The sequence below is a fragment of the Panthera uncia genome (assembly GCF_023721935.1).
Source record: "Panthera uncia isolate 11264 chromosome A1 unlocalized genomic scaffold, Puncia_PCG_1.0 HiC_scaffold_17, whole genome shotgun sequence".
Taxonomy (NCBI): domain Eukaryota; kingdom Metazoa; phylum Chordata; class Mammalia; order Carnivora; family Felidae; genus Panthera; species Panthera uncia.
This window is the reverse complement of record NW_026057577.1, coordinates 112,720,095-112,734,519: the sequence shown is the minus strand read 5'-3', so window position 1 is coordinate 112,734,519 and position 14,425 is coordinate 112,720,095. Positions and strand designations below refer to the sequence as shown.

The window sequence follows — 14,425 nt, the reverse complement described above, 5'->3', positions numbered from 1 at the left end:
AAAAAAAAAAAAAAAAAAAAAAAAAAAAAAAAAAAAAAAAAAGGCGCTGCGAGCCGAGCGACGCGGAGGGCGCGACCGGCGGGCCGGGGCGCGGAGCTGCGCGCTATCTTTTGGCCTCCACTTCGCGCGCCGGGGCGCGGGCGACACCGCGGGTCCTTTCGGCCGGCCCCGGGCTCGCGGCGCCGGGAGTCGGCGGCCGCCCGCCGGGACGCCGGGACCATGGCGCTGCGCGCCCGGGCGCTGTATGACTTTAGGTCGGAGAACCCGGGCGAGATCTCGCTGCGGGAACACGAGGTGCTGAGCCTGTGCAGCGAACAGGACATCGAGGGCTGGCTCGAGGGGGTCAACAGCCGCGGCGACCGTGGCCTCTTCCCGGCCTCGTACGTGCAGGTGATCCGCGCCCCTGAGCCCGGCCCGGCGGGCGACGGGGGTCCGGGAGCTCCAGCTCGCTACGCCAACGTGCCGCCCGGCGGCTTCGAGCCCCTGCCCGCCGCGCCGCCCGCCTCCTTCAAGCCGCCGCCCGACGCCTTCCAGCCGCTGCTACAACCGCAGCAGGCGCCACCGCCGAGCACCTTCCAGCCGCCGGCTGCGGGCTTCCCGTACGGCGGGGGCGCCCTGCAGCCGTCGCCTCAGCAGCTCTACGGCGGCGGCTACCAGGCCAGCCAGGGCAGCGACGATGACTGGGACGACGAGTGGGACGACAGCTCCACGGTGGCCGACGAGCCCGGCGCGCTGGGCAGCGGCGCGTACCCAGACCTCGACGGCTCGTCGTCCGCGGGCGGCGCGGCCGGCCGCTACCGCCTGTCTACGCGCTCCGACCTGTCACTGGGCTCCCGCGGCGGCCCGGCACCTCCGCAGCACCACGCGTCGGGGGCCAAGAGCTCGGCTACTGTAAGCCGCAACCTCAACCGCTTTTCCACGTTCGTCAAGTCGGGCGGTGAGGCCTTCGTGCTGGGCGAAGCATCGGGCTTCGTGAAGGACGGGGACAAGCTGTGCGTGGTGCTGGGGCCCTACGGCCCAGAGTGGCAGGAGAACCCTTACCCCTTCCAGTGCACCATCGACGACCCCACCAAACAGACCAAGTTCAAGGGCATGAAGAGCTACATCTCCTACAAGCTGGTGCCCACGCACACGCAGGTGCCGGTGCACCGGCGCTACAAGCACTTCGACTGGCTGTACGCGCGTCTGGCGGAGAAGTTCCCTGTCATCTCGGTGCCCCACCTGCCTGAGAAGCAGGCCACGGGCCGCTTTGAGGAGGACTTCATCTCCAAGCGCAGGAAGGGCCTGATCTGGTGGATGAACCACATGGCCAGCCACCCGGTGCTGGCGCAGTGCGACGTCTTCCAGCACTTCCTGACGTGCCCCAGCAGCACGGATGAGAAGGCCTGGAAACAGGGCAAGAGGAAGGCCGAGAAGGATGAGATGGTGGGCGCCAACTTCTTCCTGACCCTGAGCACGCCCCCCGCCGCCGCCCTCGACCTGCAGGAGGTGGAGAGCAAGATTGATGGCTTCAAGTGCTTCACCAAGAAGATGGACGACAGCGCGCTGCAGCTCAACCACACGGCCAACGAGTTCGCCCGCAAGCAGGTGACGGGCTTCAAGAAGGAGTATCAGAAGGTGGGCCAGTCCTTCCGCGGCCTCAGCCAGGCCTTTGAGCTGGACCAGCAGGCCTTCTCCGCCGGCCTGAACCAGGCCATCGCCTTCACCGGAGATGCCTACGACGCCATCGGCGAGCTCTTTGCCGAGCAGCCCAGGCAGGACCTGGACCCCGTCATGGACCTGTTAGCGCTGTATCAGGGGCACCTGGCCAACTTCCCCGACATCATCCACGTTCAGAAAGGTAAAGCCTGGCCGTTAGAGCAGATGGTCTGGAATGTGTTGTTGAGGCTGAAAGGGCCTCTGATTTGGACAGAAACACCAGTCTCTGTTTCAGACTGGTGTTCTATGGGTTGGGAATCAAGAAGAGATGTGGACAGCTGGCCTGTTTTTCTGAGTGTATGATGGATTGTGGGCAGGTAGCTGCCTCCTTAAAGAAATTCCAGACAGGGAGTGGGTACTCTTCAGAGAAAGTTCTGAGAGTACTTTTTATGACAGTGCTATCATTTTCGAGTTGAATGGTTGGGTAATGAGCTTCTGGGATCTGTAATCTTGTACCTAGGGTAGAATTAGAAGAGGACCCAAAGCATGTTAGGCATCCATTTGAACACTGCAGGGTCACTTACTTAGTGATGGGTTTCAGGAAGCATGGAGATAATGGGGGAAGAACGGATATCTGCAAATAAAGTAAGCCCCGTATCTTCCTTCCACACCTCTCAATCCCTAGTTTGGCGGAGGAATTATAATCAATTCTCTGAGGGTTCTAGCTGGGGCAGTTTAAGAATGTCTTGCCTAGGCTTCTTGCAACCTTAAAAAAAAGCCTCACTCTAATTTCAGGAAGTTTTTTCTCTTTAACATTTAGTCATTTTTGAGAGCCAGAGTGTGAGTGGGGGAGGGGCACAGAGAGCCCAGAGCCAGAGACACAGAATCCGAAGCAGGCTCCAGGCTCTGAGCTGTCAACACAGAGCCCGATGTGGGGCTCGAACCCATGAAACCATGAGATCATGACCTGAGGCAAAGTCGGACATTTAACCTACTGAGCCACCCAGGTGCCCCTAATTTCAGGAAGTTTTACGAAAATCTCTTTAAACTCAGTCATTTTGAATTCAGAGTCTATTAACCGACTGAAGGTAAAAGAGTATCATCTAGGAAAACGATGTAGGGAAACTACAAAGAATGCACAGCATCTGAGTATCACGTCTGAGGGCGGTGTTCCTGGTTTCCCAGTGAGTTAGCTGCCCAACTCTCAGAGCTTGTTTCATTATTGTTAGTTGTTAGTGTCCCTAGTTTTTGTTAAAGCACTAACCTTTGCAGATTATTTTCTTAGCAAATAAATTAGAACCGTCAAGCTTGGAGAAAATGGGGAGGTGTTGGGAGTTAGGGAGGTGGTCTTGCGGGTAAATATCTTCTGTTCAGTGTGGCATTTGTGGCGGGGAGGGAGTTACCTAATCTGACTTCCTGTGATGTTGGAAACCTCCTTGGGTCGTGAGGTCTGGCCTTCAGTAAGGAGGTGCTTACCGCCTTTCCAGGTGCACCAGTCCAATTATGAACAGCCCTGATCTTTGACATATTCTTCCTTACATTGAACTAAAATTTGCCTCTCTTGTTTGTCTTTGTGTTCCCTAGACCCACAGAAAGTTGTTCTATTCCTCAACATATTGGCCCTTTACACTTTTGGAGACAGAAGTCTTGCTTCCTTCCCTTCCCTGTGCTGTTCTTCCCTCCGCCGCCTTCCAAGTGTGTGACTAGTCTTCTCACCCACCAAGGAGGGGATCCTTCCAAATCCTTGAATTTGTCCTTGGTCCTGCTAAAATGCAGTATTCTGAAACATCTGCAGTACTGATTTTGGTAGAGAATAGTAGCTTTCTTGGCAATTTACATTTTGTAAATGCAATCTAAGATTGAGGTAGCTATTTGAACAACCATATTGGACCTGCATCTATATTCCTTATGCCTTTTTTTGTGTGTAAATTGCTGTGAATCCTTGACTTTCTGGCTGGTGCTGGTGGTACTGACTCTTTGAGCCTTTCGTGCAAGACCTTATATTTAAATACCATTGTGTTATATCAACCTGGACCCATGCTGCCTTTTTACATATTTTGTGAGTTTATGCAAATTGTTGGTAAATAGTTGAAAGGGTGGAGGCAGGTACAGTCATCTGCAGGCGGACGCAGGTGACTGGCTGCTACAGGGTGGCATTCACTGGCTTTACTGTCCTTCAGACCACACACAGCCTTGTCAAACGCCCTGCTGTTGAAACTATTAGAAAAGGTATGGTATTTGTTCTGAGGTCTATTATGAGTTTACAGCAGTAGTTTTTGTAGTTTATCAAACTATAGTTTACTTTTTTCAAATCCTAGAATTAAAACTGTAATCTATTTCTGGGGATTTGAGAAACTTTTTTCATTAAAACCAGTACCATTTTATGTTGTCTAAACAGATTCAAGGGCACTAAACATAATCCTTAGGAAGTTCAGAAAGAAAATCAGTTAATATTAGTAAGTATAGTTTGTTTCTGCTGTAGCCTTCGTGTGTAACGTACAGGGAATGTGTGTCCCTAGGTGGCAGGTCTTTAGAATGTACTGCTATTTAAAGCTATAGTGTGCGATGCAGGAGGCTAAAAAGCATTTGCTTACGACCAGTTTTTATCAAGGATGCTTGTGTATCAAGGATGCTAGTGTTGGCAATTTTTAGGAATACAGATGAGACAAATTTCGTAAGTCATGTTAAAGCTTTTTGAACATGTTCTGGATGTTCAGAACTTGTGGCTGTAAAAAGCAGCTCAACCCTCTCCTCCACCGCCCCCCCCCCCCCCCCCTTAACTACACAGTTGCTGTTGGAATGAGTCTTTTTTAGTCTGAGCACTTGGGGACTTTGTTTACAGGTTGGTTTTCTTTTTTCCCCCTCTAAGGTCTCAGAGTATAATCACATCAAAGATCTTACTGTAACTTTTGAGAGGAGAACCAAAAGAAGAAAAAAAATGATAAAAATCTTTAAGCAGTTTAAACAGTCTTTTGTTTTAAGTATGTGGTTCTAAGTTCATAGTTCAACCTAGGGAGAAACTTAAAAATTCAAAATAATTATTTCAACACTTAAGCCCTCATTGTTTACAGGAAGAGAAAAGCAGTTTCAGTTCTTCTACATTTTACACGTTCTAATCACATTAAGTCCACATTCAGATGAGACAGAAATGATTAGAAAGTGCTTTTTTAATTACTAACACAGTTAAGAAGGGGAGTTAAGTTTTTTCCCCCTTAATTCCTGGGGGGAAAGGACAGGAACATTAGTCTCCTCTGAGCTTTTTTCTTATCCGGGAGACTGCTGTGGTCAGCTTTTCCAGTGTTCCAAACCTGTGGTATTCGATGCTGGGTCTGTGAGCCACATATGGCTATTTAAATTTAATGAAAATAAAATAAAATAGTATAAATCAGTTCCTTAATCACACTAGCTCTGGTTCATGTGTTTTGTAGCTAGTGGCCTGCACATTAGACAACAGATACAGAACAGGCCATTTTCATCACTGCTGAAGGTTCTATTAGACAGTGTTGTGCTAAACAGTGGGCCGTGGTTTAACTGCCAGTCCTTTCAAATTTCTCCAGTAAGCTGATGATCTTTGCACATACTCTTCAGATAGTTTTCTTTTTACTTGGCATCCCATCCTTTCCATGTTAAGTAATAAAAACTGGGAGGGGAAGCAGGCCCTGCTAGACCCCTCTCTACGGAACTTCCCAGGCACTCAGTCAGTGAGTAATATTTCTGTGGTGTGAGGATGTTGATCTGCTCTGCATCCTGCCTTCATCTCCCATTCAGAAAATATAACTGGTATCAGAGTGGACGTCTGAGACTAGGGAGGAACCAGCTCCAGAACGAGGGTGGAAAACTCAGATACTCTTAAATGTGGTGGACTGGCATTTTTCTGACTATACTTAGTACTGAAACCATTGCTTAAACTTAATAATGGTTTTAGTGTAAGCACTTCCTGCAAAAGCGAAGAAAGCCATATGGTTTCTTTAGCTAAAAGAGAATTCTAGAATTCTAATGTTTTTTCATCAACTAATGGAGTCTTAGGTAAACAGACAATTTTGGTTAATGGAGTCAAGCATAGGAAGAAGGCAGTTTGCTGTAGTCTGAAGTACAGTAGATGGGAATTCAGAATATGTTTGAATGTTGCTCATATTTTGCTCTGTCTTAACAGGAGTCCCTTAAATTCTTTGTTCATAGGCCGCTCATTGATTCCTGGCTAGTCACATGTCTGTCACTGCCCAGCTTTGTAACCCTGTGGTCTGATTTTCTTTTTTTGAAATGGTAGCATTTTATCTCCTCTTTATCCTCCCTGCCATAGTATGCTTTTATAATGCTGATGTTGGTGAGTTGGGTGGTACAGAGAGTCTCTTCACTGTCAGTTTCTTAGCTTATTCTGTTCTGTTTCCAAAGATATGATTAATCCCTAATGTTTAATAAAGCTTTCTCTGGATGGCAGTGAGTTGCTGTGGTTTTAAAAGCTTTAGGCTTATCTCCTGGGGAATACTGTGAAAGGGAAAGTGTGGTGAAAAGTGTGGGCTTCATCTTTATTTATGAATATGGACTAGGTACTGGGAGGGAAGCACTTGAAGAGAAATTTCTTGATTCCTGAGAAAAGATATGTCACGTAAAAGTGATTTGTTGGTAAAATGTCGTGTGAGTCTGCGAAGCAGGGTGGCTGAGCTAGGTAACAAACAGGCAGGCAGTCCTGTTTTCTGTACTCTCAAATTAAATATGCAGGGTCCACATTGCTCTCTGTAAATGTTCCAGATGGCGCCTTCTTTTCAACAAAAAATAGCCCCAGGACCTCAGGAATGGTACACCAGTAGTGGGCCTTATCAGTCTTGTGGGGTAGAGTTTCACCATTGTGCTTCCTTTCACCATGCGTAGGGTCCGTCTTATGTCCCTCAGACATTAATTAAAGATAGCTAGAGTCCTGGCAGGGCACCCAAGGTAAGGCTGGGCCACAGTTAGCCCTTCCCTGTCTGCTCCCCATTCTCCTGTGGCTAAAAATAGAACTGAGAGGGTGGTGCCAGGAATATAGAGAAAAGGTCTAATAAGCGGGCTGTTTACAAATGCATCCTTGTTTTGAAACTTCTGGGCTGGAAATTGAGGTCATTCATTTTGTTTTGTTTTGTTTTGTTTTAGCCCCGTCTTCTTAATTGAACCCATTTCTCCTCTCCCCTACTTACACCTCCAGCTATTTTTTTAAGGAGACTTCAGTTCTAGCCATAACCTTTGTCCCTGTCTGTATTTTCTTAATAAAAATGAGGTTGGTTACCTTTGGGGCTTTTGAAATAGATGCCTGAGTTCTTTGGTTAAAATGACAACGTGACTGGCCACAGATGGTCTTGGTCATGAAGCTAGATAGGGATACTGCTCAGATCACCCTGTCATTGGTTTCTCAGACTTCTTTTTGAGGCATGAATCCTTGAAATTACACTGGGGAATCCCAGTCTGTTAAGGCTGATGACGGCAGAATCAAAAAGAGGCAGGAACTTGCACTCCCACTCATGTTCCTCGGATAACTCTTGGAGTTCGTTGGACTTCCCTCTTAATTAGGAAATGTCATCCGCACAGTTTCCTGTCTGGTCATCTTAGGGTTTCCAAACATGAAGATCAGAACCCAAACTAGGAAGAAGTTCTGGGAGAAGGTGTCAATTCCCTTATGAACATGACACTTCTTTTAAATGATGATCTTTTTCTTCAGGCTGAATAAAAATTTCCTGCCATATTGTCCCAAAGCATTTTAAAACCAAAGTTTAATACCAAGTTAGATTTAATTTGCCATCTATTTCTGAAACTTTGTGATACCACCAACTAAATGATTGTCACAAATAAAATGGCACAGTAATGCTTAGCTCTTGTTTAGAGAGCCTGTACTCCAAGGACCTGTACCATTTGTCACTATTTATAGAGCACAGACTAGAGTCACATCTGCAGGAAGGACAGATGGGACTTAGATCCTCACTGCGTTCTTTGACTGGTGGCAGAGAGGTAATGTGCTGGGTTACCGAGAGCCCTCCAAGGCAATGCAGAAGAGACGGGGCTGGCCCGAGTCTGTCAGGGGAGCTTAGCCCCACAAACAAAGGGTGCCCATGTCAAGGCAAGAGCCCATGTTCGGAGTCTCCTCACTGTGGGCCAGTATGGAATCTGGGGGGCTAGCGTGTGGATGTGAGGGGAGCTTTGGACAATGATTTTTACCTCTATGTCTCAGTTTTCTCATTGGTAAACTGGGAACGCTCCCTCCTAAGGTCATAAGGATGAAATGTTATGGTTCTCAGTAGTTATTACTAAATGCTTAATTTGAAAAATAGAAAGGACTTTTCAAATGGGAAACACTCTTCTTTAAAAGATAGTTCCAGTAATCTTCTCTTCCCTCTGGTAGCCTCCTGCCCCCAGAATTGCAGGCAAAAGTATAAAAACTATAAAAAGTCATTGGTATAGCAGTTAAGTATTGCATTTTAATATGGCTGTCCTGCATTGCACCCTAGAAGAAATGGTAACAGAAATGAAGGCCAGTGTTGCTTGGAGTCAGTGGTTTGTGGTTCACATTAAAGAGTTTGTGTAAATCGTTTCCTATCAGTAGCCACTCCCTTCTTCTAAATTACTTGTGTCCTTGCACAGATCACTTTGACGTTTCTGAGCTTCTGTTCCCTCATCTGTCAGTATGAGATTCATGATCTCCTAGGTGTTGCTTAATTGACCTAAAAAAAAAGTAACATCCGTACACTGAAAAGAAGATATTTAGAAAATATATGATGAACATGTAGGCATTGTTTCAGACGAGTTTCAATAGCATTCTATCTGCTTATGTTACTTTGTAACCTGCGAGCATGAAAATTCTTTATCAGCTGATGTGAAAGAAAATTTGTGCACTTCTAGTTCAGATCAACAAGCATAGATTGAGAGGGCTTAGCCTACCAGGTGCTGGGAATGTGAAAGTGATAAATACCTGGTCTACCTGCTGGCGAGAGCTCCCAGGTGTTTGGAGGCTGAGGTGTCATGGACAGCTGGAGAACAAGGGATGGAATTAGTAGGGCCACCAGAGAGAGAAATTGTGGTGGGTTTTTCCTGCTGTAAAATGTACTTCACTTTGAGTTCAAAATACTATCTCCTCTCCAAAAGTGGAAACAATCTTGTATTGTTGGTCTTGTATTTGTGGCTTGATTAAACTTTAGCGTGAATGAGTGTTAGTTCATTTGTCATTTCTACTCCTTTCCGTAGAATTTTTTTATCTGTCACTGTGATTGGACTTTCCTCTCCTGACAAGGAAATTTTATGTGTTATTTGCCAGGTAGTGAGATAGCAGTTAGGGAGGGGAGCCAAGATCTTAGATTTATTCAGAGTATCCTCTCAGAGATAAACCTGATTTTATTCAACAAATGTGCAAGTGCCCATCATAGGTCAGGCACTATTAAAGATGCTAGAATTGCCTCATTGGCCAAAACAAAGATCACCACCCTTGTGGAGCTTACATTCTAATTCTGGCAGGGTGGAGACACAGTGAAAAACCAGCACAGTAAGTACATTATAATGTATGTGGTAGGGGAAAACATAAAAGTGGAGCAGAGCGAGTATGCATGGGGGGGCAGAATGAAGTATAAATGAAAAAGGATGAATGAATGAAGAAGGATGATCAAAGTAGGCCTCACTGAGAAGGTGAGGTTTATTTTTTTTATTTTTTATTTTTTTGCTTTTATTTATTTATTTAAAATATGAAATTTGTTGTCAGATTGGTTTCCATACAACACCCAGTGCTCATCCCAAGAGAAGGTGAGGTTTAAATGGAAGCCTGGAGGAGGTGAGGGAGTTAGCCAAACAGGTATCTGGGGGGAGAGCCTTTCAGGCAAAGGGTACAGCTAGAGCAAAGGGTACATCTAGAGCAGAGGTGTTAGGGTGGGTATGTGCCATCAGGCAGTAGGAGGCCAGGTGATGGAGCTAAGAGGATCTGGGTAGGAAATGAAGTCTTGCAACGTTCAATTAGTAGGGCTTTGTACGTCATTGTCAGGGCTTGGAGTAAAAGCCCTAGTGAGATAGGAGCCATTGCAGGACTCTGAGCCAAGGAATGACATCCACCTGGACCTGTTAACAGACTTATTCCAGTTGCTGGTTGACAGTAGAATGGAGAGAAGGTAGGGTGTCAAAGGTAGGAGCAGAGAGCCAGTAGGAAACCACTCCAGTAATCCAGGTGAGAGACAATGGACGTGGGGACCAGGGTGCAGACAATGGAGATGGCGAGGAGATATATACCACGTTGGATATAATTTGAAATTAGAACCAACAGGTTTTCCTAAGGGATCAGAAGGGGCATGTGAGAGCGAAAGGAATCATCAAGGGTAACTGCAGTTTTTGGTCTGACCAACAATAGAATGGAGTTTCCAGCCACTGAAATGAAGAAGGCTATGAGTGGAACAGGGGTGAGGATGGGAATCAGGACTAGAATTTAACCCTTTTAGGTTGATGGGCTCCTACATTCTGTTGACATCTCCCCACTCCAATACATGCATGGACAGGCAAGCCTTAAATCTAGTTTCCTCCTTGGAGTTTCCTACTTGGAGCCCAGTCCTTTCTGAGTAGGCGTGGCTGGGAGAATGCTAACTGGTATGCCAAAGACTATACATTACTTAGTTGTGGGGTAGTGTGTTGGGGTCATGTTTTTATGTTCCTCTAGTATGTAGCTCCACTATTTTTTACATGCATAATAATAAGTGCTTATTAAATGCTTGTTTAATTAAAAAAGTAGGCACCCAGGGTGCCTGAGGTGCTCAGTCGGTTGGGCATCCAACTCGATTTTGGCTCAGGTCATGAACTCACAGTCCTGAGATTGAGCTCTGTGTCAGCGCAGAGCCTGCTTGGGATTCTCTCTCCCTCTCTCTCAGCCCCTCCCACATGCTCACTCTTTTTCTCTCTCTCTCTCTCTGAAAAATAAATAAATGAAGAAGACAAAAAGTCTTCAACTTTAGTATCTATGAAGTAACTTTCCTAAACTTATTGAGAAGAGAGGAAGTTTTAAAATGCTTTATTTTATGTGCCAGAAAAATTAATATTATGTACCTCATGATTTCACTTTGTATTGATTCTTGATGTTTAAACTTATATGTATACACTTTTTCCTCTTTGGTAAGCTTTCATTTTAACACATTTATCGGGGTCCCTTTTTTGCATAGTTCCAAGCACAAGATCTAGAGCATACATTCATCTCGTTGGATGACTTGGATTCACAAAGCACTGAACTTAGATGTTGAGCAGTAGGTGCCTGCCCTCATGGAAGGTGCAGTTCCCTAATGGAAATAGGATGTGTGTGCAGAGAACTGGGAGACAGGAGGTCGACTTAACTTAGTGCCTATCGTAAGAGTGCACAGGAGTCCCGAGGATGAATCATTGTCAACTGTGTTAGGAGCTTAGGTGGGTAGCATTTGGTTTCGTCCTCTGAAAGATGGTGGGATATATATATGTATGTATATAATATATATACATGTATTTTTAAAATATAATTTATTGTCAAATTGGCTAACATACAGTGTGTAAAGTATGCTCTTGGTTTTGGGGGTAGATTACCATGGTTCATTGCTTACATACAACACCCAGTGCTCATCCCAACAAGGGCCCTCCTCAGTGCCCATCAAGGTGGTATATATTTTTTTAACGTTTGTTTATTTTTGAGAGAGAACACATGCGAGTGGGGGAGGGGCGGAGAGAAAGAATCCCAAGCAGGCTCCACGCTGTCAGCACAGAGCCCAACTTGAGGCTTGATCTCATGACCATGAGATAATGACCTAAGTGGAAATCAAAAAGAGTCAGAAAGTTAACTGACTGAGCCACCCGTACGCTTCAGTAGATGGTCATATTTGGACTTGCAGAGGAAAATAGTCAGAAAGTTCATTCTTGATCTTGGACATGCTTTAGGATGAGCATATAATAGCTGATACGCTGCATGCCCAGTGCTCAGGTCAGTGAGGCCAGCTGACAGGTTGAGTAGCTGTCACCATACAGTATGACGCATGTGCAGTCGTGGGCATGTGCCATGGTGTGAAATAGGACAGAGGATGGTGTAATCAACTATGGGGAGAGGATAGAGTTCAGGGGTGGCTTTTTCCAGTCTCACTGTAAGAAGTTTTTTGAAAATAAATTGGAAGTTTGCCTAGCAGTCAGAGGCAGGAAGGCATTCTGGGCAGAGGGAATCAATCATGTACAAAAATCAGGGACTAGATCCTGGCTGCCTCTCAGATTCTGCCCTGAGTGATTACAGCTGCCCCACCCTGGATCTAATGAATCAGAATGTTAGGGACCTGTGGCCTAGACAGTGGTGGTGTTCTTTAAAGAGCTCCCCGTGGGATTTTAATGTGCCACTCGGTTTACAGCTCATGCTGGAGGGGATAGAGGGGAGAGTCATGGAAAGATCAAATAGGGTATTGACATGCTCAGGCCTGCACTTTAGATGGACAGGTCCTAGTGACAGGTGTAAAGGGTGGCATGTGGGTGAGGTGAGATGGGAGGCTCTTAGTGATTTAGGCAAAACATGATGAAATCCTCAACTGGGGCCGTGTGTGTGGGGTTGGGGAGGAGGAGAGAGAAGGGGCTGTGTGCCTGCAGGAGTGAGGGTAAGGGACAGGGAGGGGTATAAAATGACCTGCAGACAAGGGACTGGAGCTACCAACAGAGATACTTGGAGCAGGGGTCTGCACTACAGCCTGTGGGCACACCTACCCATGTACCCTGTTTACAGCACTTCAGCTAAGGGTGGTGTTTACATTTCTAAATGATTCCATTTTTAATGGGTATAAAAGCCTCGGTTTTGCCTTAACATACAAAACTTCAAATATTTACTATCTGACCCTTAAGGAAAATGTTTGTTTACCCTTAACTGGGAGGTCAGGCAGGTTAGGGAGCTGGGGTATGAGTAGTAATAGTAGTTGCTACCATCTTTTGAGTACTTACTGTGGGAGTAGCAGTATTCTGGGCAGTTACATACACTGTGTCTAATTCCATGTAGGAGCCGGTCTGACTGCGTGCATCCTGCAAACAGGTGGAGTTGAGTTCCCACCAGCTTCACTGTGTAACCGGTTGCAGTTTCCTCGTGTATAACATGGAGTCATCATTTTGCATGCCAAATACTTCTATGCGTGAATTACTAGCTATTGTATTAGATTCCTAGGGCTGCTGTAACATGGCTAAAAAGACAACCTTCCAAACGAAGGTGTTGGCATGGCCACGTGCCCTGTAAAGGCTCTGGGGGAAATCCTATGCCATCGTTGCTGTTCTTTGGCCTTTGTACCCACCACTCCAGTTTCCACCTCCGTCTTTACCTGATGTTCTCCCTGTGTGCCTGTCTCTTTGTCTCCTCTCCTTTTAAGGACACTAGTCACACTGGATTTAGGGCCTACCCTAATCCAGGATGACCTCATCTAAACTAATTATATGTGCAAAGGCGATTTCCAGGTAAGGTCACAGGCCGTAGGTGGATGTGCATTTGGGTGGTGGTGATGGGATACTGTTCAACCCAGTACAGCTATTATCTTCCCCAAAGGGGTGTTATCCCCATGTGAGACCTTTGAAAACTAAGGCTCCGGAAAGTTAAGTGAATTTCAGGATTGCACAGCTAATAGCAGAGCCAGAATTTGAGTTCATTTTTTGCCTTGATTGAAAACTAGTGTTCTTTATGCTGCAGTAACTAGCATGCCTGCTAGAACATTTTGTATTCTGTAGACAGGCAACGGCCACTAAAGGTTTGAAACTGAAAAATGAAGTCTGAATCATGATAAAAAATTAAAAAAAGAAAAAGAAAAAGAAAACATATTTTGAGGGCTTACCATGTGCCAGGCATTATGCTTCATGTTTATGTCCGTTGTATCTATATAAACCTCATAGGAGATCTTGAGGTAAATACCCTCATTATCCCCATTTTGCAGACAGGAGATGAGCCACAAAATTTAACTGTTAGCTCTTAGAAGTGTCCCTCACCGCTGTGCAGCCTGGCCCCAGGCCAGGCCGTCCGGAAGATCCTCCTGTTGGCTGAGTGCGGAGATGAGAGAGGGCTGTTGGAGTAGTCGAGGCAGACCAGGCATGCGGGTGGTTTTGGAAAGTAGCAGGTGAGTTTGAGATACCTGCCAAGTAGAGTGGCCAGACTTGGTGAGGAGTGGCTTTCCTGAGGAATGTACTCTTACCTTCCACGTTTTAAGTTTGGTGACAGACAGGAGTGATGCCAGGAAGAGAAATAGGCAGATGAAGAAGATGAGCAGGATTACAAGGAAAGAGAAGGAACAGGGCTGAAGGGAGTCTTAAATCCTATTTTCTGGGCCTTTATTGTATTTAGGTATATTGACATTTGTGAAAATCACAAAAGCTACCTGTTGTCTGCAGTGAGATATCTTTAAATACATGGGTGTCAGCATGGGTCCTCTGTAAGTTTTCATATTTTATGACTTGTGTTTCAGGTCTTTTTAAAAATGATGTATTTCTGAGTGCTTTGTTTTGTCTTCAGATGGTTATTTATGGTCTAGTTCAAGGGAGCCCAGATACAGACCAAGTGAAGACTTGTCACCCCTGGAAACCTGATCCCTGCCAGCATGAGGAAGCAGGAAAACTCCAGGGTCAGAGGTGTTTTTAAGTTTGAAACAGCTGATTTAGGAATTGGTCCCCAAAGCTCAGTGATCATAAAGCGATGTGAACTGCTAGATGTCAGCTGAAGAAAGAGGCTGAGCTGAAATAAAAACAAAAGTATTTGTTTGGGGTCCCAGAATTACAGTTCCATGAACACAGATTTGGGCAGCAACCCAAACAGTGCCTCCCAGAGAACAAAATCAAG

The 14,425-nt window shown here is 45.8% G+C and overlaps 1 protein-coding gene across 1 annotated transcript in view; it reads left to right on the top strand.

Moving 5' to 3' along the window:
- The first annotated feature begins 41 nt into the window (after positions 1 to 41).
- SNX18 (sorting nexin 18) overlaps positions 42 to 14,425 on the top strand; it is a 29,652-nt gene continuing 15,268 nt past the window's right edge. The window contains exon 1 of the mRNA XM_049648074.1: positions 42 to 1,840. Coding sequence (XP_049504031.1) covers positions 220 to 1,840 — 1,621 coding nt within the window. The 5' untranslated portion in view covers positions 42 to 219. The remainder of the gene's footprint in view (positions 1,841 to 14,425) is intronic.